At 44.2% G+C, this 18,348-nt stretch overlaps 3 protein-coding genes across 3 annotated transcripts; 1 reads left to right on the top strand and 2 right to left on the bottom strand.

Annotated features, from left to right (window-relative positions):
- Positions 1-6,496: 6,496 nt before the first annotated feature.
- JR316_0004010 (uncharacterized protein) lies at positions 6,497-13,026 on the bottom strand (the record flags this gene model as incomplete). The annotated part of the gene is made up of 17 exons (XM_047889779.1): positions 6,497-6,543; positions 6,611-6,790; positions 6,862-7,748; positions 7,817-8,297; positions 8,351-8,621; positions 8,675-8,755; positions 8,811-8,855; positions 8,905-9,599; positions 9,651-9,746; positions 9,802-9,976; positions 10,006-10,195; positions 10,248-10,534; positions 10,586-10,843; positions 10,898-10,928; positions 10,998-11,003; positions 11,063-11,232; positions 11,770-13,026. 17 exons carry the CDS (start codon positions 13,024-13,026, stop codon positions 6,497-6,499), a joined length of 5,157 nt encoding a protein of 1,718 aa, XP_047752153.1.
- Positions 13,027-13,532: 506 nt separating this feature from the next.
- JR316_0004009 (uncharacterized protein) lies at positions 13,533-16,803 on the bottom strand (the record flags this gene model as incomplete). The annotated part of the gene is made up of 15 exons (XM_047889778.1): positions 13,533-13,768; positions 13,823-13,951; positions 14,005-14,360; positions 14,418-14,516; positions 14,568-14,660; positions 14,720-15,187; positions 15,244-15,294; positions 15,364-15,450; positions 15,504-15,527; positions 15,578-15,934; positions 15,989-15,997; positions 16,074-16,181; positions 16,240-16,296; positions 16,360-16,441; positions 16,743-16,803. The coding sequence occupies 15 exons, from the start codon at positions 16,801-16,803 to the stop codon at positions 13,533-13,535; spliced, it is 2,217 nt and encodes a 738-aa protein (XP_047752152.1).
- Positions 16,804-16,914: 111 nt separating this feature from the next.
- On the top strand, positions 16,915-18,148 carry JR316_0004008 (uncharacterized protein; the record flags this gene model as incomplete). Its single annotated transcript, XM_047889777.1, has 6 exons — positions 16,915-16,945; positions 16,981-17,066; positions 17,117-17,268; positions 17,328-17,705; positions 17,764-17,911; positions 17,963-18,148. 6 exons carry the CDS (start codon positions 16,915-16,917, stop codon positions 18,146-18,148), a joined length of 981 nt encoding a protein of 326 aa, XP_047752151.1.
- Between the last annotated feature and the right edge of the window lie 200 nt (positions 18,149-18,348).

Here is an 18,348-nt window from a genome sequence, read left to right as displayed (position 1 = left end):
TTTACCTCCTAGTCAAGAAGAGTTGAGCGACGTCCTGGCATTCATTTTCATAGGGCCGACACGACCGACAGACGAGGAATTTAAAAGAACACCAATGTTCGTTAGGCGTAATGCTGTGGCCAAAGCTTTAGAATGGCTTAAGTTGAACCACTCTGACTATGCCGACCTTGAAATATCTTATGATAATTTGAATTCATATCCTTTGGCAGGAGTACCCGTCATCGTGGATTACAAAGTCACTTACAGTGATTCCAATAAAATTCCGACCGCAATGAGCAAATTTGATAATGAAATGGAAGAAGGTACAGAAGAAGGTGTATGTCCTTTTACAGTTCACGGGTTGACGGGTGAGGAGTACGATAAAATGTCTTTGCAAAATCTTAAAGTGCGAGCGCTGAAGCATTTGGATAGCGGTGGTGTTTCATTGGCTATCGGCCATGATAATACTCCGCAATCATGGTACAATAATCCTCAACTGTATCCTCAAATGTTTCCTTGGTTATTTCCGTACGGAAAAGGAGGTATTGGACAGCCACGCCACAAAAAGAAATTATCGAATGCGCGGCACAAAAAACTACTGCTAATGTATCACGACAAGCGTTTCCAACGTGACTTGTATTTTCCTATGGTTGCTTTCAATGAAGAACAAATTAGAGGAGGAACTACAGGTAGCTTCTTGCTAGCCAAGCGAAAGAATTTTGATTCCGTGGCAAAAAGACTTGTGCAAATAAATCCGGGAGTATTGGAATCAATTTCTCAGAGAATGGCAGAGGGAGAACATATAACGCCGGAAACAGATTCAGAGAAACTTTGCTTTAGCATTTTGAATGATTTGGATCATGTTGGGGGTAAGGTACCGGGGTCACTGACGAACAAGAAATACATGCGTAATGAAATTTGGTCGCTAGTAGCTTTCAAAGGTGCTCCTTCATGGTTTATTACGTTTTCGCCCGCAGATAATAGGCATCCCTTGTGCTTATATTACGCTGCAGATGACATCAGTTTCTCTCCGGAGCTAAAATCCGCCAAAATTCGTGATTTATTGGTACTCTCCAATCCTGTTGCAGCGGCCCGTTTCTTTGATTTTATGGTGAAAATGGTCATCAAGCATGTTCTTGGAGTAGGAACGGATCACCCAGGCTTGTACGGTAAAACATCAGCGTACTATGGCACTGTTGAGCAACAAGGTCGTCTAACTTTACATTTGCACATGATGTTATGGATTGAAGGGGCGTTATCTCCGCAGGATATACGCAATAAGCTTATGAGTAAAGATTCTGATTTTCAAAGAGCATTGGTAGACTATCTAGAGTCATCACACATTGGCCAATTTTTAAATGGGACCAAGGAAAGCATTGAAGCGAGGTTACCTTCACTAAGTACCACCAACACAGGTATCCATACCATTAAGAAACCAACTGAGAACTCTCTTCAACTCAACAAGGTTGATTTGTCGATGTATCAAGACCCGACACAGACATTACCCATCCCCCCCCCGGATCCATGTCGCGATCATCACAAAGAAAGTGACAAAATTTATACCATTCATCAGAATTGTGCTCCTTGCACAACATACAAGCAATGGAAGGACAATTACACTTCTACTGTGGACGATTTATTGTTCAGGTCCAATATGCATAGTTGTAGAGCATCAACAAAATTGAGACCGCCCAAAGGTACCAAGAAAAGCACTAATACAGAGGTGCATGATACACCCGTCAAGGAATCTGAGCTACCAAAAACAGATGGTCCCATTGGTAAGGCTGCTAGAAACGGACAAAAGGGATGCCTTAACAAAGACAATGTCTGTATGGCACGTTTTCCTCGTGAAGTGAGAACAGAAACAATAGTGGATGAAACCGACGGCCACGTATATATGAAGAAATTAGAATCTATGATGAATACGGTCTCTGATTGTTTAACTTATGTTACCCGTTGCAATACAGATGTTACCAGCCTTCTATCAGGGACAAGTATCAAAGCCATTATCTCATATGTTACGGATTATGTGACAAAGCCAACGCTCAAAACACATCAGATATTTTCTTCCGCTTATGACATCTATTCGAAGAACTCTGAGTTAATTTCAGGAAATTTACATGCACCCATTGAAGCGGGTAGAAAACTTGTACTAAAGATTGTCAACGCATTGTCATCGAAAACCGAACTTGGAAGTCCAATGGCGTGTTTATATCTTTTGGATAACCCAGATCATTACACAAGTCATACCTTTGTGCCCCTGTGGTGGAGAAGTTACGTTGCAGAGGTTAAGAGAACCTGGGAAGAAGGACATGGCGATGTTGCCCAAGACAATCCAGCAATGGAAACTAGCGATGATGCGGAATTTGAAGACAGAGTACTGATCAGTCGAGAAGAGGGTGAATACGTTGGCAAGTCTAACATTGACGACTACAAAAACAGACCAACGAAATGCGATGGAATGTCTGTGATCCAATGGATTCAGACCAGCAGCAAAAAGAAGCGAAGCAAGAAAGACATAGAAGCCTTTGATGAATCTCTAGAAGAACTATCAGGCATCGAAGATAACGAGTGGGAAGATGTGGATGCTCCTTCAAGAAAGTTCACTAAACAATCGTTCATGCCAAGCCACCCTCATTTTCGAAGCCACCAAGTTACTGTTGATCTGTCTTGCCTACAAACAACAATACCTAATTTTGTGGGTGGAGCGTTGCCCCACTCTGATTGCGGAGATAGAGAGTATTACTGCATGACTATGCTGACACTATTTAAACCTTGGCGAACCGCACTGGATTTGAAAAGTAAAGAAGAAAGTTGGAGTGATGCATTTCGTCAACACGGCTTTGAACAAAAAGATCTTGAGATAATGACTAATTTAAATTTGAAGTATGAATGTCTAGATGCTAGGGATGACTTCCACAGTGAACTAAAGCGCAAAGTCAAAGAGGCTGCCCTTCGTAAGGGTTATGATGAAAGTTCAGATGAAGAAGAAGAGGAAGAAGAGTATATATCAGAAGGGTATCAGCAAAGAGAAGACCGATACAAATCATTATCAGAACAAGCAACCCGAAAGTTACAACAACAAGAGGAAGCACACAGAATTCTAAAAAAATGTGGTTGGACAGAAGAGAGCAAAGAAATCCCCTCTCTCAATACTGAAAGATTTGTTCCCGCAGTAGAAAAATCTGCAGCACAATGGAAAAACACACTACAAGAAGCTCGAGATAGAATCATCAAAGATAAGATGAGGAATATTGCCACATCAAGTGGTCCTGGAAGATTTAACACGGAAGAACTGGTGCCAAATCAAGTAAAGCTTGTGAATGCTTCATGGTTTCAGCGTGATTTTGTTGCAAAACAGTGCCTTGACCCCAAACAAATAATTGATTCGACTGTAAAGGAATTTTCTTTAAATAAGGATCAGGAGAGAGCATTCAGGCTGGTAGCTAATCATGCATCCACTATATATGCAGACCCATTGAAGATGTATCTAGGAGGCATGGGTGGAACCGGTAAAACACAAGTAATCAAAGCCATTATATCTATGTTTAAGAAAAGAAATGAAGGTCATCGATTCATTGTACTGGCTCCTACTGGAACAGCCGCAGCGTTGTTGAATGGATCGACTTATCATTCAGCGTTAGGAATACATATTATGGGTAATAAGGAGGCAGGAACGAGTGGTAGTACAGCCAACTCCATAAATGAATTGAGACAAAAATTAGCCGGTGTAGAATACATCTTTGTTGACGAAGTTTCTATGATTAGCTGCCACGAATTATACGCCATTAGTTCAAAGTTGGCCATACTCACAAACGTACATGACCAACCTTTCGGAGGAATGAATATGGTTTTTGCTGGAGATTTTGCTCAACTACCACCTGTCAATGGATCATATTTATACAGCAACGATGTCGCCCTTAAACAAGACGCAAGTATGTCAGTACGCAAGCAAGAAAGTACGATTGGGAAGATATTATGGCATCAGATAACAACCGTTGTAATCTTAAAGAAAAATATGCGTCAAAGAAGTCAATCTCCACAAGACTCAAAGTTGAGAACTGCTTTGGAAAATATGAGATATGCAGCCTGCACTCCTGAAGACATCGAATTTCTACATTCCAGAACATCTAGCTCAGTGAAAGGAAGGCCGAGCGTGAGAGAACCAAAATTCAGGAATGTGTCGATTATAACAGCGTGGAATGTTCAAAAGGATAAAATAAATATCCTGGGCTGCGTTCGGTTCGCGAAAGACACAGGGCAAGAATTGACAGATTTTTATGCCGTTGACAGCTTTAAAGACGACGACGATGACCTTCCAAACAATAAAAGAAAACGTAAAACATCCAACAAAAGTAAGAGATCAAAATTGGACGACATTGACAAGGAAGCGTTATGGAACTTGGACCCAAGTAGTAGTGAGCATATTCCTGGTAAACTTTCGCTATGTCTAGGTATGCCTGTAATGATTCGACATAATTACGCAACCGAACTTTGCATTACGAAAGGACAAGAGGGTGTTGTTTGTGGGTGGGATAGTGAAATAAGTCCTGATAACAAACCATGTCTTGCGACATTGTACGTGAAATTGATAAATCCACCACAAACTGTAAATATTCCTGGGCTGGAAGAAAATGTAGTACCCATTTATAGACACAATATACGCGTAAATTGCCAGATGCCCAATGGTACCGAATTAAACGTAATGAGAAAACAAATACATGTACTTCCCAATTTTGCAATGACGGACTATGCCAGCCAAGGCAAAACCAGACCCTTAAATGTAGTAGATCTCGGGAATTGCAAAACTCATCAATCATATTATACATGTCTTTCCAGAAGTGCGAGCGCAGATGGAACTGTGATTCTTCAAGGATTTGATTCTTTTAAAATTACAAAAGGAATCAGTGGTCACCTACGCCAAGAGTTCAGAGAATTGGAACAGTTAAATAAAATTACAGAATTGAAATATAACTCTGAATTAAACGATCAAGTCAACGGGTTACTGCGTAATACTTTGATCAAAAGCTATAGAGAATGGTCCAAAGGTCGCGACGACAGCCATGATTGGCACCCAGCTCTCCAAATGTCCCCAAATGAGATATCAGACAGCCAGCCAAAAGACAATGCGCTATGGAATGAGCAAGTTAATATGTTAACAGCAATTACTCCAATTGTAAGAAAAACCAAAAAGAAAATGTTAAGACCAAACACACAATCCGCCCCACAACCTGACATGATGGTACCGTTAAATAAAAAGACAAGGGTGGAGTTGGAAGAAGCAGAGGCACCACTCGGCGTCAAGTGGGATAACGTCAACTTCAGCTGCGCTTATGACTCAGTGTTCACATTGATTTACCATCTGTGGAAAAGCAATGTGCTGTTGTGGAACAACAGGTTGACAGGAAACCACAGTATGTATATGGATACCCTTATAAACGAATTCATCAAAATGTCGTTGGGCTTTAGTAACTTGCAAATGGCAAGAGATGTAGTACGGCGGAAGCTAAACAATGACATTGGCGAAGAAACATTTCCTTATGGCCAGGCTTTGACGTCAATGGATTCATTGTGTCTGCATCTCTTAGGAACCGAGCAATGTGGAGAAGGGAGTTATCATTGTACAGCCTGTGGCTACAGCTCAGCACCAATGAATTTGCGGTTCAGTGCTTTAAATATAATAAATCCAAACAGCCAAAACGATAACACAAAGATAACAGACATATTCAATTATTGTGCAGAGTATGTTAGCAACAAAGAATGCCGACGTTGCAGCAATGAATCGAACAAACATATTCTCACTAACATTACCCAAATAAAATCTGTACCATCATTAATGGGGATTGAAAATGTGAACCCAACGCACTGCCTCCCTGAACCAGTCGTAGAAATGACCATATGTGATGTAGACGGAAACCATCACAAAATGCGCTTATGTGGACTGGTATATAGTGGTAGTGAGCACTTTTCTTGCAGAACCATTGAAAGCAATGGTACTGTATGGTTTCATGACGGTATCACGACAGGCGATAAATGTATTTTTGAACAGGTAGTCAATCTGCAATCGGACATGTCATGGTTAAAGACATGTCGTCAAAAGAAATTATTCCTCTACCTATACCACAAAGTTTCTGCTTAACATGGCAAGCTGTAGGTCATGTGCAGTGTGGGAACATGCTGCGTACAGTGTACGCAGGATATTCCCACGCTCCAGGTCATGTGCAGTGTGGGAACATGCTGCGTACAGTGTACGCAGGATATTCCCACGCTCCAGGTCATGTGCGGTGTGGGAATATGCTGTGTACACTGTACGCAGAATATTCCCACACTTAGATGGGGGACGGGAAGTACGATGTCATTTCATTTTGGACTAGTAGTGTAAAATTAAGTTCACTTTGCTTTCAAATGTAAGAGGCGAAATATATGCATTGTAATTTTTTTTGTGATACAACGAAAATCAACGAGTGAGGTAGGTATACGACAGATGTGAAGGACTAAATGGAACAAAAGCCTGCCACTACTTCCTTCGCTTCGAGGGCCGACGATCCAAGTCAGGGTCATAGTCTAGACGAAGCCATGAAGAGATGTATGATGAATAAAGGAAACACGAGAAATATTAGGAACTCCTTACCATCAGCTTCGGATTCGACCGATGCATTGGCATCGTCTTGTTCTTCTCCAGAGTTACTGTCGCTATCGACATCCATAACATCTTCAGTTTGGTAAATCAACCAATTAGTCTCCTGTCCATGTAAATAGAGTTCGTCCTGAGCCGTGATGCCCGAAAGATTGACCAAGAAATCCTTTATATCTGCGGAGCGATCAGCGATAAGGTATCAATCAGTTGTAGTGACAAATGAAGGGCACAGTTATAGAACACACCTTGCTGTGAAGCATTTGCGCGCTCAAACTTCCATTCAAATCCATAGTCGAAGTCCATGATGAGATCTTTGCGTGGAGCATCAGCCAGATGACGTTGGACGTATTCGGTCACACTTTCGGCCTTGACAAAGGCCCCCATAAGCTGGGAGCGGAAAGCGTCGATCGTCATTGGAACAGGAGGTCGAAGCTCATGTTGGTCAGCCAGTTCATTGTAGCTCAACAAAGACAACACCAAATTTCCCATGAAAGGCGTTAAAACGTCGTCACCGATGTCGCTCTCAAAGTAACCGTTAGCGTCGGGCTTGTGGACTTCTTTTGTCGAGGGGAACGGGGATTTTGACTTCGAAGTGGATGTTGGCTTATATCTGAGTTTCCCCAATCTGAGCCATCCCAGTATACGCCACGCTAAAGCCCTCATGTGCATGTATTTGTATCTGTCAGCAGCGTGAAACGTATTGAGGTCGTATGTTTCGTTGAGATACTGTTGCAATTTGTGGGTAGCAGATGGTGTTGCCTCGCGGCCATGTGGAGGTTCAGGAAACGTGTAGGTCTCGGGGGACAACACGTGCAAGAGAATCGTCAGAGAACACAATGAAATGATCGAAATAATGTTCTTGAGGGAATTGAGGTCCGGCAAATGGGCAGCAACGTCGGCAGGCATGTCAGAGGAATCAGAGGTGACAGACTTATGGTAAAATGATACCAATCTGTGAATAAGCGACCTAGTGTTTGGATGTGCAGTGTTCGTGCAGATAGAATGAGCAAGGAACGAGTGGATGTAGCCGCAAAGGGACTCCTTCATGGTATGGAGCGAATAAAAGTGAGCGCCAAAGCAAATAGAAGGTTCCGCCGTGTAGACCATGTGCATGGTGTTTGGTGGAATGACACTTAGAAAATGAAAGAAAAAACAGTTTAAATCCAGGTATCGTGTTATACGCAAACCAACAAAACTCACATTTGGTCACCGCGCTGTAGACATATCGCCTGCACATCCCAGGAGTCCTTGACCATTCGTATAGGGTCAAAGTTGTCATTGGCAAAGCGATCAATGCTTGATGTCGAGGGTGTAGATGAAGTTGACGAAGGTTCCAACGCAATGAAAATTACTTTCATCCCAATCTCGCAAGTAATGATGGTTCCCAGACCATCGCAATCTATGTGCCAGCCATGAATGGCGTCGGCCGTCGCCACCAGCCACCATCGGATGTCAGAAATAGGAGGTATTTGATCCTTGCTGAAGGCAAGGCCTTGAGTGTATTGCCAGGCCTTCAAATCTGTGCTGAAGCACGTTTGTTCGCAGAAAAAAAACTCGGGGAGGTCCAGTGCGTTTAAGATTTTGCCTGTTTTCTTCGATTTATTTGCATAGATGGTGGCAAGCGTCGACGTTCGCATCATCCCAGTGTTATCAGTATTGTCGGAAGGGTCAACTGATTGATCTAACACGGCAGGATTAAAAACATTAAATATAACATATGAAAAATGGTATTACCCTGGACTGATATGACTTTGTGGATGTCACATATCCTTGAAAGGCTGTCGAGATCAAACGACATGTTTCGTAGCTTGCATCCTAAAACGACTATGACGCCGTTCTGCAAAGCTGCATTGCGTTTAGGCGGATGACTGTTATTGAAAAACAAGTCATCCATGACGACGATCTTGGACTTTGAAGGACTTGCAGCATGCACCGGTTTGCCGTCGATATTCGCCTGCGACGCAGCTTGAACAGCATCTTTTAGGAGTTTGGCGTAGATACCGCACTTGAGATGGAAATCATTGATTAAGAATGCTTAACGTAGGATATAAAGCTTACATGAAAGGCAGGCCTGAGCTGAATTTCTGTGCCCTGTCCGTCGAAAACAACAAGGCATTCTGATTGCTTGAACAAGACTCTCTAACAAAACCATGTTTCAGGTAAACGCCCAACGATGACATAACGAAGCACACACCTTCTGCTTCGTATTGTCAAGGGTAATAGGTAGTTCTGTGTCAACCTAAGTATAAAATCAGTTTTGTGGTGAATAAAAGACAGACGTCGCAGACCTTGAGGTCTTCAATATCAATTGCCTCAACCTTGACCTCCGCAGTACAGCCACTAAGGAATCGATTGACCACGGCCACCTTGGATGCACGGGGAGCAGGCCTTGCAGTGGTGTACCGGATTTGCACGCGAGGAACCTGCACCTTTGAAAGAAGACGCTTTTTCAGACTTGGACGTTTTCGTTTTCCTCCCACAACAGGTGGCGACGTGGGAGCGGCCTTTTGGATGTCGGCGTCGGCGTTGTTGTCGGCGGCGTTGCCCTTGTCCTCGTCCTTGTCCTTGTCGGCGTCCACGTCCGCGTCGGAGTCGGAGTCGGAGTCAGAGTCAGAGTCCTTGTCGGCGTCGTCGTCACACGCGTTCTGACCAGTTGTGGAGTTTGGGGGTTCCGGTTCCTTGCCTTGAGTGGGATCAGAAGTGGTCGGAGAGGTATTATCTGTCTGGCCTGCCGTTTGGGCAGGCATTTCAGGCAGGCCGGATTCACCCGCTGCGTCATCGTCCATGGTCTTGTTTTCAACCTGATTGCGACCTTCCGTCGACGTTGGATTGACGCCCGGAGTGGCCGGCGGGTCGTTCCCCTGGCTCGATTGTGTGTGTGGTGCTGTCTCCTGTGGAATCGCGTCTGCCGCATTCCCTCCCGTGGCGTTGGAGGTAGAAGGTTGGTTGGTTGGGCCAGACGTAAGCAGCGCCCGCTTGTTAACTGTTACAAGTGTCAGTAATCTGATGAAATGTGAATTGCAAAATAAAGAACCTTCGGCAACAAAAACAGTTTGTTGCCATGAAGCGGGGACCGTGTTCCCTGCTAAGCTGAAAGCGAGAACATTGTCCAAGCTTTCGCTGCTATCTCCTGAAATATGAAATTGTGAGTGAGATTTAATGTGTAAATCGCAAACTAAACAAACCTTCGTGATACCATCCGCCATCATCTATGTCATCGAGATGCAAACCCTCTAGCCAGGAGATCAAGGCTGTTGCTGGCTGAGATTTCCCCTCAGCACAGTCAAAGATTACTTCCCAAAGACCCGAGACAACCTCTTTGAGGTTTGAGTCCAGATCGTTCCCAATTGATTTGGCCGTCTGAAAGGGTTACGTTATAAAGAGCTGACCATGACGGGAATCAAACTGACCAAAAATAATTCCTTTTTGTCGAAGTGATGGGCGACAAGGGACCCTCCGACAAGAAGAAAAAGTGGGCTACACAATGCTGCAAGTGTCAAGGGGTTCCTCACATCGTGGTTGCGGTTTGATGTCAAGACATTTTCGGTAAAATCATATCTAGTGTTGTCTGGGACGAGACTTTTGATATCACCGTTAAAGGTCTGTATATTTGACCGAAAAAAAGACTTACTTATTGACGATTTCGAAAAATTCCATCGGGCTCTTTGGCAGATCGATAGTTTCAAATTTCGGATCCCGCAAGAGGGCAACAGAAAGGCAAGCCAAAACAAAGTTTTGCAAAATAATTATACCTCTCGAAGCTCCTTGCAGTTGCGACATATGCAACAAAAGAGAACAGAGTGGGCTACTCCCTTGTGAGTTATCGGAAGATGTGGGCGATGAGAATAATCGAAGACTCTTGAGTGATTTTTTGGCGTCCAGGAGGACCTTTTGCCAGTTATCTAAATAATTCCAGAACTATCACAAATGGGTCAATAAGATCACCAAATAGATTGCGTAGGGGCATACACGTGTGGGACCTGTCGCAGTTTTGAGCTTTTTGTGCATAACCACTTCTCTCTCCTTGTGCAGTCCTCGAACCTGGGCATATATATCGAAAACGCGGTAACCGACCATAAGCCCCGTCAGATTAACAAAGTTACTCTTGTTAGGCAGCTTCATTGGGTGCCCAGGGGCAAGCTTGAAGAAATCGTGCATGGCGATGAACTCGTGTGACTTCTCGTTCACGACGCGGTCTGTATATACATCCAATTTGTTGGCCATCGTCTGCACATTTGTAAAATTAACAATAAATCCCCTTCAGAAAATAATGAAGCGCACCAGAACCCAATCGCTTTGGGGCACGGCCTCACTGAGCAATTCCGGTGAAACAATGACATCGGTGAACCAAGGAAAACAGAGCAATGGCATCGAAGAAGACCGGAAACTACCGAAATGTGCACAGTTAGCGACAACTTAGCCAGCAGATTACAACAATGAACGAACTCTTTGGACCGATCGCATAATCGAAGAAGGTCTTGATCCTCGTTTTCCATAACGGGTGACGATGATCTATCTCGGTCCACCGACATCATATCTTGGTCAGATTGTTCAGACTGTTCCATGTTGGGGCGTTCCTGATTGAGGGTGTCCTCCGGACAGTCACTCATAATTTTCTGCTGATAATAAATGAAATCAGTCACTCCGCTCTGACATTAAATAGGTAATCCCGTCCCAATTTGCAATGAAATTCAAATACTACGCGTGGAATCTAAAAGCACCGAGATCATGAACTCGTACCTGACTGTATGAGACTTAGATCAAATAACTGCAGATGAAAAGAAAATAGCTATAACACGAAAGATTTTCCTCAGAGTTACAAGAACAGGCAAGGAAGGGAAAAAAATTCTTGACACAGGACGAAGTTAAGTAGGCACATCGTTTAGGGCAGGCACATGCGGATTGATCCTGGCGGTGGCGTAGAAACATCAACAAAAAGTTAAAAGTTTAAATATGACATCGATAATGTATTTACAACAGGCTGGAAGTTCGCCGAATGCCAAGAAAAGCCAAAAAAAGACACTGCAAATACAACAATTCAAGCTTCTTCCCGTTCAAAGGTACGAGAGGAAATATGGAAACCTCTGGTTGCCTGTCACATACAAAAAGAGTTAGTTAGTCTTCATCACTTGCGGACAAGACTTATACATCACCTTTTCAATGACAACGACTTCGGACAACCGCCTTTGTATCGCCTTGATCTCCAACCTTGACATATGCAACGCAGTAGACAAATTGATGTTGTTCTCGTTAAGAAGCTGTACGTCTTGCCTCAATTTGTTGACCTCACCAGAAAGGAAGGAGGAGTGCTTTTGGGTGGTTTCCAACAGCGACTTTAAATGATCGATTTCTGTCTGCGCGGAATCTAGAGCCTCCTTGTTGAACTTGTTGCACCTTGCCACTTTGTCTTTCATGGCTCTGCGATGGTATCCAAAATTGAGAGGATGGAGAAAATCCTCAGGAGTTGCACCCCTGGAATCGGATCGTGCTCGCTCAGCAGCATTCAGACGAACTTTTTTCGCGGCTCGTTCCTTTTCATCAGCCTCTGTGGAATCAGAGTCCTCGTCATTTGAATCCTTGAAGTCGCTCCCGCGCAAGCTGTGGTTTTCGCCATCGTCATCGGCATCGTTCCCCTTGCTAGCCTGTTCGTCATCACCATTAGAAGGCCGCGCATTTCTGGGATCAAATCTTCCAACAGACGAGATGTCGCTGAAATAACCTCCGTGTTCATGACCGCGGTGTTGTGCAGGAGGGCTGAATACTCGGCTCTGGGTATCATCTGCGAGCGACCGCTTCCTCTTTGAAGGCATGTTGGTGTTTTCGTTACCAGCGGTCATAACACTGTCGACGGGCTCCGTTTTCGGAAGTCCGGATTGGTGAAGAAGGCCTGTTGAAGTTGAAGGAGAGGAGGTTCGCTTTGACGAGGGAAGATTTTTATCCGATAGCGCGAAGAAGGGATCTGTCGGTGGTGGCATTCCTTTAGGGAAAATGGAAGGCGACATGGCCGCACGCGAGCCAGAAGCATCCTCAGTTGTACCAGATAGTTTCAGATTGTGTTTTGTCTTTATGGATTGCGCATGAAGCGCATACATTTCGGAGGCGACAGTTTCGGTCATTCCAAAATGGGCAATGGAAGAGCGTACGATATAAGACTTCTTCTTCTCACAAACACGTTTGAAGATGATGCATCTTTGGCATCGAATGGGATTCATGCCCTTGCACTCTTTGCTGACGTTGGTACAACCCATGCAAGTTGGTAACGGATTGTCTCGCAAGGCGATGAGATAGGGAGAGTCGTTTGATAACGATTGTCGCACGAATTCGATGTAATCCTTCGCAGAGACATCGGTAGATGTCGTATTATCGATGGGGGAATGGTTATTGGCTGATTGTAACGTGGAGCTGTCCATTCTGAATCGTTTGAGAGATACGAAGAAAGTGAAAAGTGAAAGAAAGGAAATGAAACATCATGATGAAAAAAAAAAACACGACTTTAGGGCAAGTGTATCTGTTCAAGTTTATATGACAGGTGCATAACTAAGGAGTTTATATGACAGCTGCAAAACTAAGGAAATGTTATTTCGTGTATGGCATGAATATGAATAGAGATCTTAAAGCTGGATAGCATGAGCATCAAATAGACGCTCAGTTAAGCAAGTTCATAAACAGGATGACCGTGGGAACATCCTGCGTACACTGTACGCAGGATATTCCCACGGTGGCAGCACGTCACCCCTGTGTCCAATTTGATTTTATATCATGTCGACGTCACCAATACATTATGGTCCAACCACCTCAAAACCACTTGAAACGGCACAGAATAACAGAATTTGAATGCCATAGATAGTAAAACAAACTTTGATTGTTTTATGTAGAATTAAAAGCGAAGAGTAGGTACATATTTGCAACCCACTCTCTAGTCAACAGTTGGACTGGACAGCAAAAATCCCCACTGTGCATAGTTGAACAATTTAAAATGATTTCCACCGGTCGCAGGTTGTGCGATGTGAATCATATGGGACATAATGACCAACGAACCATAGGGTATTTCATTCCACAAAGGAAGATATAAATCTCTGTCTTCCAGCATCTCCTTGGTGAAAGTCTTCTCAGGAAAATCTTTCAACAAAGTACGCAAATCATAAATGGGAACTGCCGCGACGTATTAAACTTGGCAATAAATAACGGGATAAACTGAGGACTCACATTTTTCGCTGTAAGCCAACATTGTGGCTTTTTTCTTGGGCTGAGGAGTCGTCTTGAGCGATACCGCCGGTGCGGTTGTAAAAAGCGACTTAGGAAGTGTCTGCGCGGTAGAGCTCATTTGTTCATCTGCTATGTGCGGTAGTCAGGAATGTCACATAGCCAAATAGAATTATGGTACTTACCACTTTTGTCGTTCGGTTTGTTCTTGGTGGTAAATTGTATCGCGTTGTGGTAGGAAGGGACCTCTAACTTTGGTTGATGGGTTACCATCCCGATGACAGCCAAAGCCCGGTCCCACCAATATGCCATCGGAACCCCTTGGACGTAATGGCCTCCCCATGTCAATCGAGGATTCATTTCGTGAAGAAACGAGGACGTTGTCACAATTGGAGTTAGGCACTGTAACGGCTCTCCAGATGCGTTTCGAAGTTCGTAACGTTGTCCCCACATGGACTGTGACTTCAATAGCAAAGGGCTAACGCGACCAAGATTGGCGAAACATTCCTCAATGGAAAAGTTGAGGAAGGATGCAAGGAAACTACCATTGGGAGATATATCACGAAGGACGGCAAATAATGACACATAAGCGACTTACCTGGAGGGAAAATTCGCGCCATGCCACTGTTGCAATTGACTGAAGCCCACCAGCCCATGAACTTGAGTGGTGTCGACGTTGCTAAAGGTCTCTATTTGCCTGCACTATCTGTCAACATGTGTGCTGTGTCGCATATGATTTGAGGTTTACCTGAGGTGTGGAAGGTTTTTGTAACATCCTTTCACTTCGAGTTCGGGATCTCTAGTAATTCCAACCGAAACCTCGCACGCAAATGGCAAAGCCCTGAATGATATACGAATGTATGTGTAAGCTCATGTCACAAAATAAAGGAGAACACGTACGCTGATTGAACACTATTGAGATCGGAGTTGTATACCAAAAGAGCAGGATTTCGGAGGCTACGTGGTCCCAGGGCGGGTGGCACAACACTGGGAGCCGGAATAGCGGCACTGGTGACAACAGGAGCAATAGCGCTGGCTGTAACGGGGGCGGACACAACAACAGTGTCATTGTCGGTAGCAACAGAAACAGTTCCCGCCTTGGGTGCCTGAGACTTCTTCGCAATCTTGGAACGAGGTGTCGACACTTTGCGGGTATTTTTTGAAGGAGATTTGCTTTCAGGGATCGAAGAAGGAGTTCCAATATCGACGATAGAAAGAGCATTCATCCTGGAGGACGGAGTTTCTGCAGCGGCCTTGCGGGCTGATCGCCTGGCAGGAGTAGCAGGAGTTTCGCTGGCTTTCTTCTTGGGGGTGGCCCTCTTCGTCGGAGAAGGCGTAGGCGGAGGTTCCGTGCGCATACGTTTGGTACTGCACCGCTAGGGTCAACAAAAACCAAAGTTCAAATCAAATTAATTGTAACGTACGGAGACCTATCTGCAACCGGAGTTGCGGGTGTTGCTGGCAATTGTGACCCACTGAGATTAAAAAAAAAACCAGCCATATCAGTACGACTTGAAAATCCGTATAACTGATGAATAACATACTGCGTAGGAAACTCAGGTGTAGGGGTAGACTCCCTCGGCCTTTTGATCTTGCGGGATTTCCGGAGAGTTGGGGCGGAAGTAAAGACACTAGAAACAATACAGTGAGAGAAAAAATACCAATAAGTGAGTAAAAGACTCACTCGTCGATGGGAGGTGCGGGGACGCTGATGATGTTCAATCAATAATTGACCAGACAGTGAAAATGATAACAAACTTTTTAATTGGCTCCTCAATGTCCTCTCCTTCGTCAGTAAGAATACCTCCTTGCTCTTCAAGATTGTTCAAGTCATCTTCAACATCTTTGTCGTCTTCGTCTTCCTCCTCTTCCTCCTCGTATTCTTCGTCCTCAAGTGCGTCTTCATCATCTTCAATGAAGTCATCGAGGTCTTCGGAGTCACCGCCTTGCTCCTCTTCATCTTCGTCGTCGTCGTCGTCGTGGTCATCATCATCATCATCCTCGTCACGCAGCTCACCGTCTGTAACCACCTCTTCTGCATCAGACGCCCCTTCATATTCCTCATCAGCTTCGACCGCGTTGACCGTCGCCGCTGCGGGAGCTCCTTGGCGAAGCCTGATATAGAAATTCATTAGAAACGAAACGTAATTGCCCGAAGGAGAAACGTACATGGGGTTTCTATAAAAAGTGCGAATATTATTTAAAAAAATAGGTTTAGAGCGCAAAACAATCTATAAAACGAAAGAAAACGTACCCAGGCCTGAATTTCGTTTCACTGACAGTCACATGGTCCTTCTTGGGCTGTACAGGAGGGACTTCGGACAAAGGGGGCTGTTGAGCAACAACATTGGACGCAGGTTTACTAAAAGCACACAATGGTCAACAACAGACTTATAGCAAGACGAATAAAAACACTGTACGTTGTTTTCTTTTTTGGGGCAGCTCTCTTAACCTGGGCGTCCATGTCAGCAGTTTTTCTAAGGAGAAAAACGAAGATAAAGGTAAGTTAAATTTGGGAACAAAATAACAGAGGTACATACTTGACAACCTTCGCCGCAGCAACTCGTTTGTTGGCAACCTTTCGAGCAGGGGGCGCTGCACTAACAGGAGGGACAGCAAGAGCTGGCAACGGAAGTCAAACTGCCAAAGCAGCAGTATCAGCGTTCTTTTTAGCTTTAGGAGGCATTTAAGGACGAAGTCTTAGGGAAAGTCAAAGCGTGGATGACAAGGACGAGAAGAGGGAGAACAGAGAATATATGCCAAATCAATTGGCTTGGATGTAGATAACGATCAGGGCCATCGAATCTTTCAGACGCGAAGTAAACAGGAGAGCAGGAAGAAATTTGACCCAGCAGAAATATTGGAATTCTCAAAGGAATGACTGATCAATTTTAGTGATCGCTTGAAGAGAATATCCAAAGACCATGGTGCGAATGATCGTACCAAGAAAGATAAAAATGAAGATCCACAAGAACAGGGGGCATAAATGAAGAACAGCAAGAATAGGGGGGGCGGGCATACATTATAATATATCAAGTGTGATTTGATTGAGCACGATACAGAAGTACTTTGACACCCTTGGAACGTCATTAACAATGGACGAGAACTACGACATAAACGCCGCGAGTGAGTTGTCCTTTCATTCTTCATGCGTACAAAAGCTGATCAAGATTCAGAACTTAAACTTGAAGAAATAGTGAACGAACAACGATTGAACCCCAGCCACGTTCAATTATGCGACGCGGATGTAAGGAATTCAATTGCTAAGCTTCAAAAACTTGCTAACGACTCATGTAGATACAGAAGTATGAAATCACCGAATTCTTGACGCCCAAATCATGGAGGGTGTCCGACTTTGACGTGGATATCGGTGCAATGGACGAAGTGATATTCAGACTCCAAGGCATAGTTAGGGAAAAGATTCTACCACCAATGGCAAAGCCTGCTTCGTACGTCCACTCCATTGAGGTGAATTAATTACGAATGAGGACTTAACACTGTGTTACAGCCGCGACAGAATGGTCAAGCAACGACCATATTTACGTACCGCCATTGCTATCACGGGACTCGGAGACATTGCGTTCGATAAGGCGATGGAAAAGCTAGAAGAAGTTTTCCTCCGTTTCACAAACAATTTTCCCGCGGACAGCGTCAGCGGCTATGACCCAGTTCTTCACAAAGACACGGGTTTCAACGTTTTCCATGCGCATAGCCGATATTTCACGAAGGTATCCGCATATCAAGACGAATCTGACAACATAGGTTTTCATCCCCTGGTCGACCCTGATAACGTGTTGGCGTCCATGGTAGGGGACGGTTTCATCCACGCGATCGATAACGAGGTACAGTTTCTTCGTCGGGAGATACTTCCTGACGGAACAGCCAGGTATGTTTAGGAAATACCAACAATGCATCACAACCAAACTAACATCATGTTGCAACAGATATTATGCTTATAATCCTGCCTCCATACGAATTGGAGACATTGTCGAGATCAGTGTTGCCTTTGTCGCATTTCCTGCCCAAGAAAACAAGTACAAATTCGTTGTCGCTCTTCGCGGAATACTTGTCTTGGACCAGGAGGCAAGAGAGGTAAGCAATGTTACGTTGAACAGTCTCATAGCCATTCATAACTTCCAACAGAAAGCTGATATTCTCAGAATGCGGTCGCGCTATACTCCAGCGAAAAGACAGGTCGCTGTTTTGCGTAGGACAAAGAGGCAGCTATACGAAGGTCAGATTGACATTGAAGACACGCAACAGAGGATGGCACGTATGCGCTTAAACGAGGACACAGTCCACAATAGCAATACTATGTCCCAAGATTAATACATACGTACATAGAAAGACAAGGATATCATAAATGTGCTAAACGAACAATCAATTTATTTGCGAGAACATTGTGAATAACAAGGAATAATTTGTCAAGTCATTTTCATGACAGAAATTATCTGAAGGTGTTAGTTGGCACCCCGTGGGAGAATCCTGCGTACACTGTACGCAGAATATTCCCACACTCGGCTGAATAT

Source organism: Psilocybe cubensis, chromosome 3, assembly GCF_017499595.1.
Source record: "Psilocybe cubensis strain MGC-MH-2018 chromosome 3, whole genome shotgun sequence".
In the NCBI taxonomy this organism is placed as follows: Eukaryota; Fungi; Basidiomycota; class Agaricomycetes; order Agaricales; family Agrocybaceae; genus Psilocybe; species Psilocybe cubensis.
The sequence above is the reverse complement of the archived record's forward strand: the minus strand, read 5'-3'. Positions and strand labels throughout refer to the sequence as shown.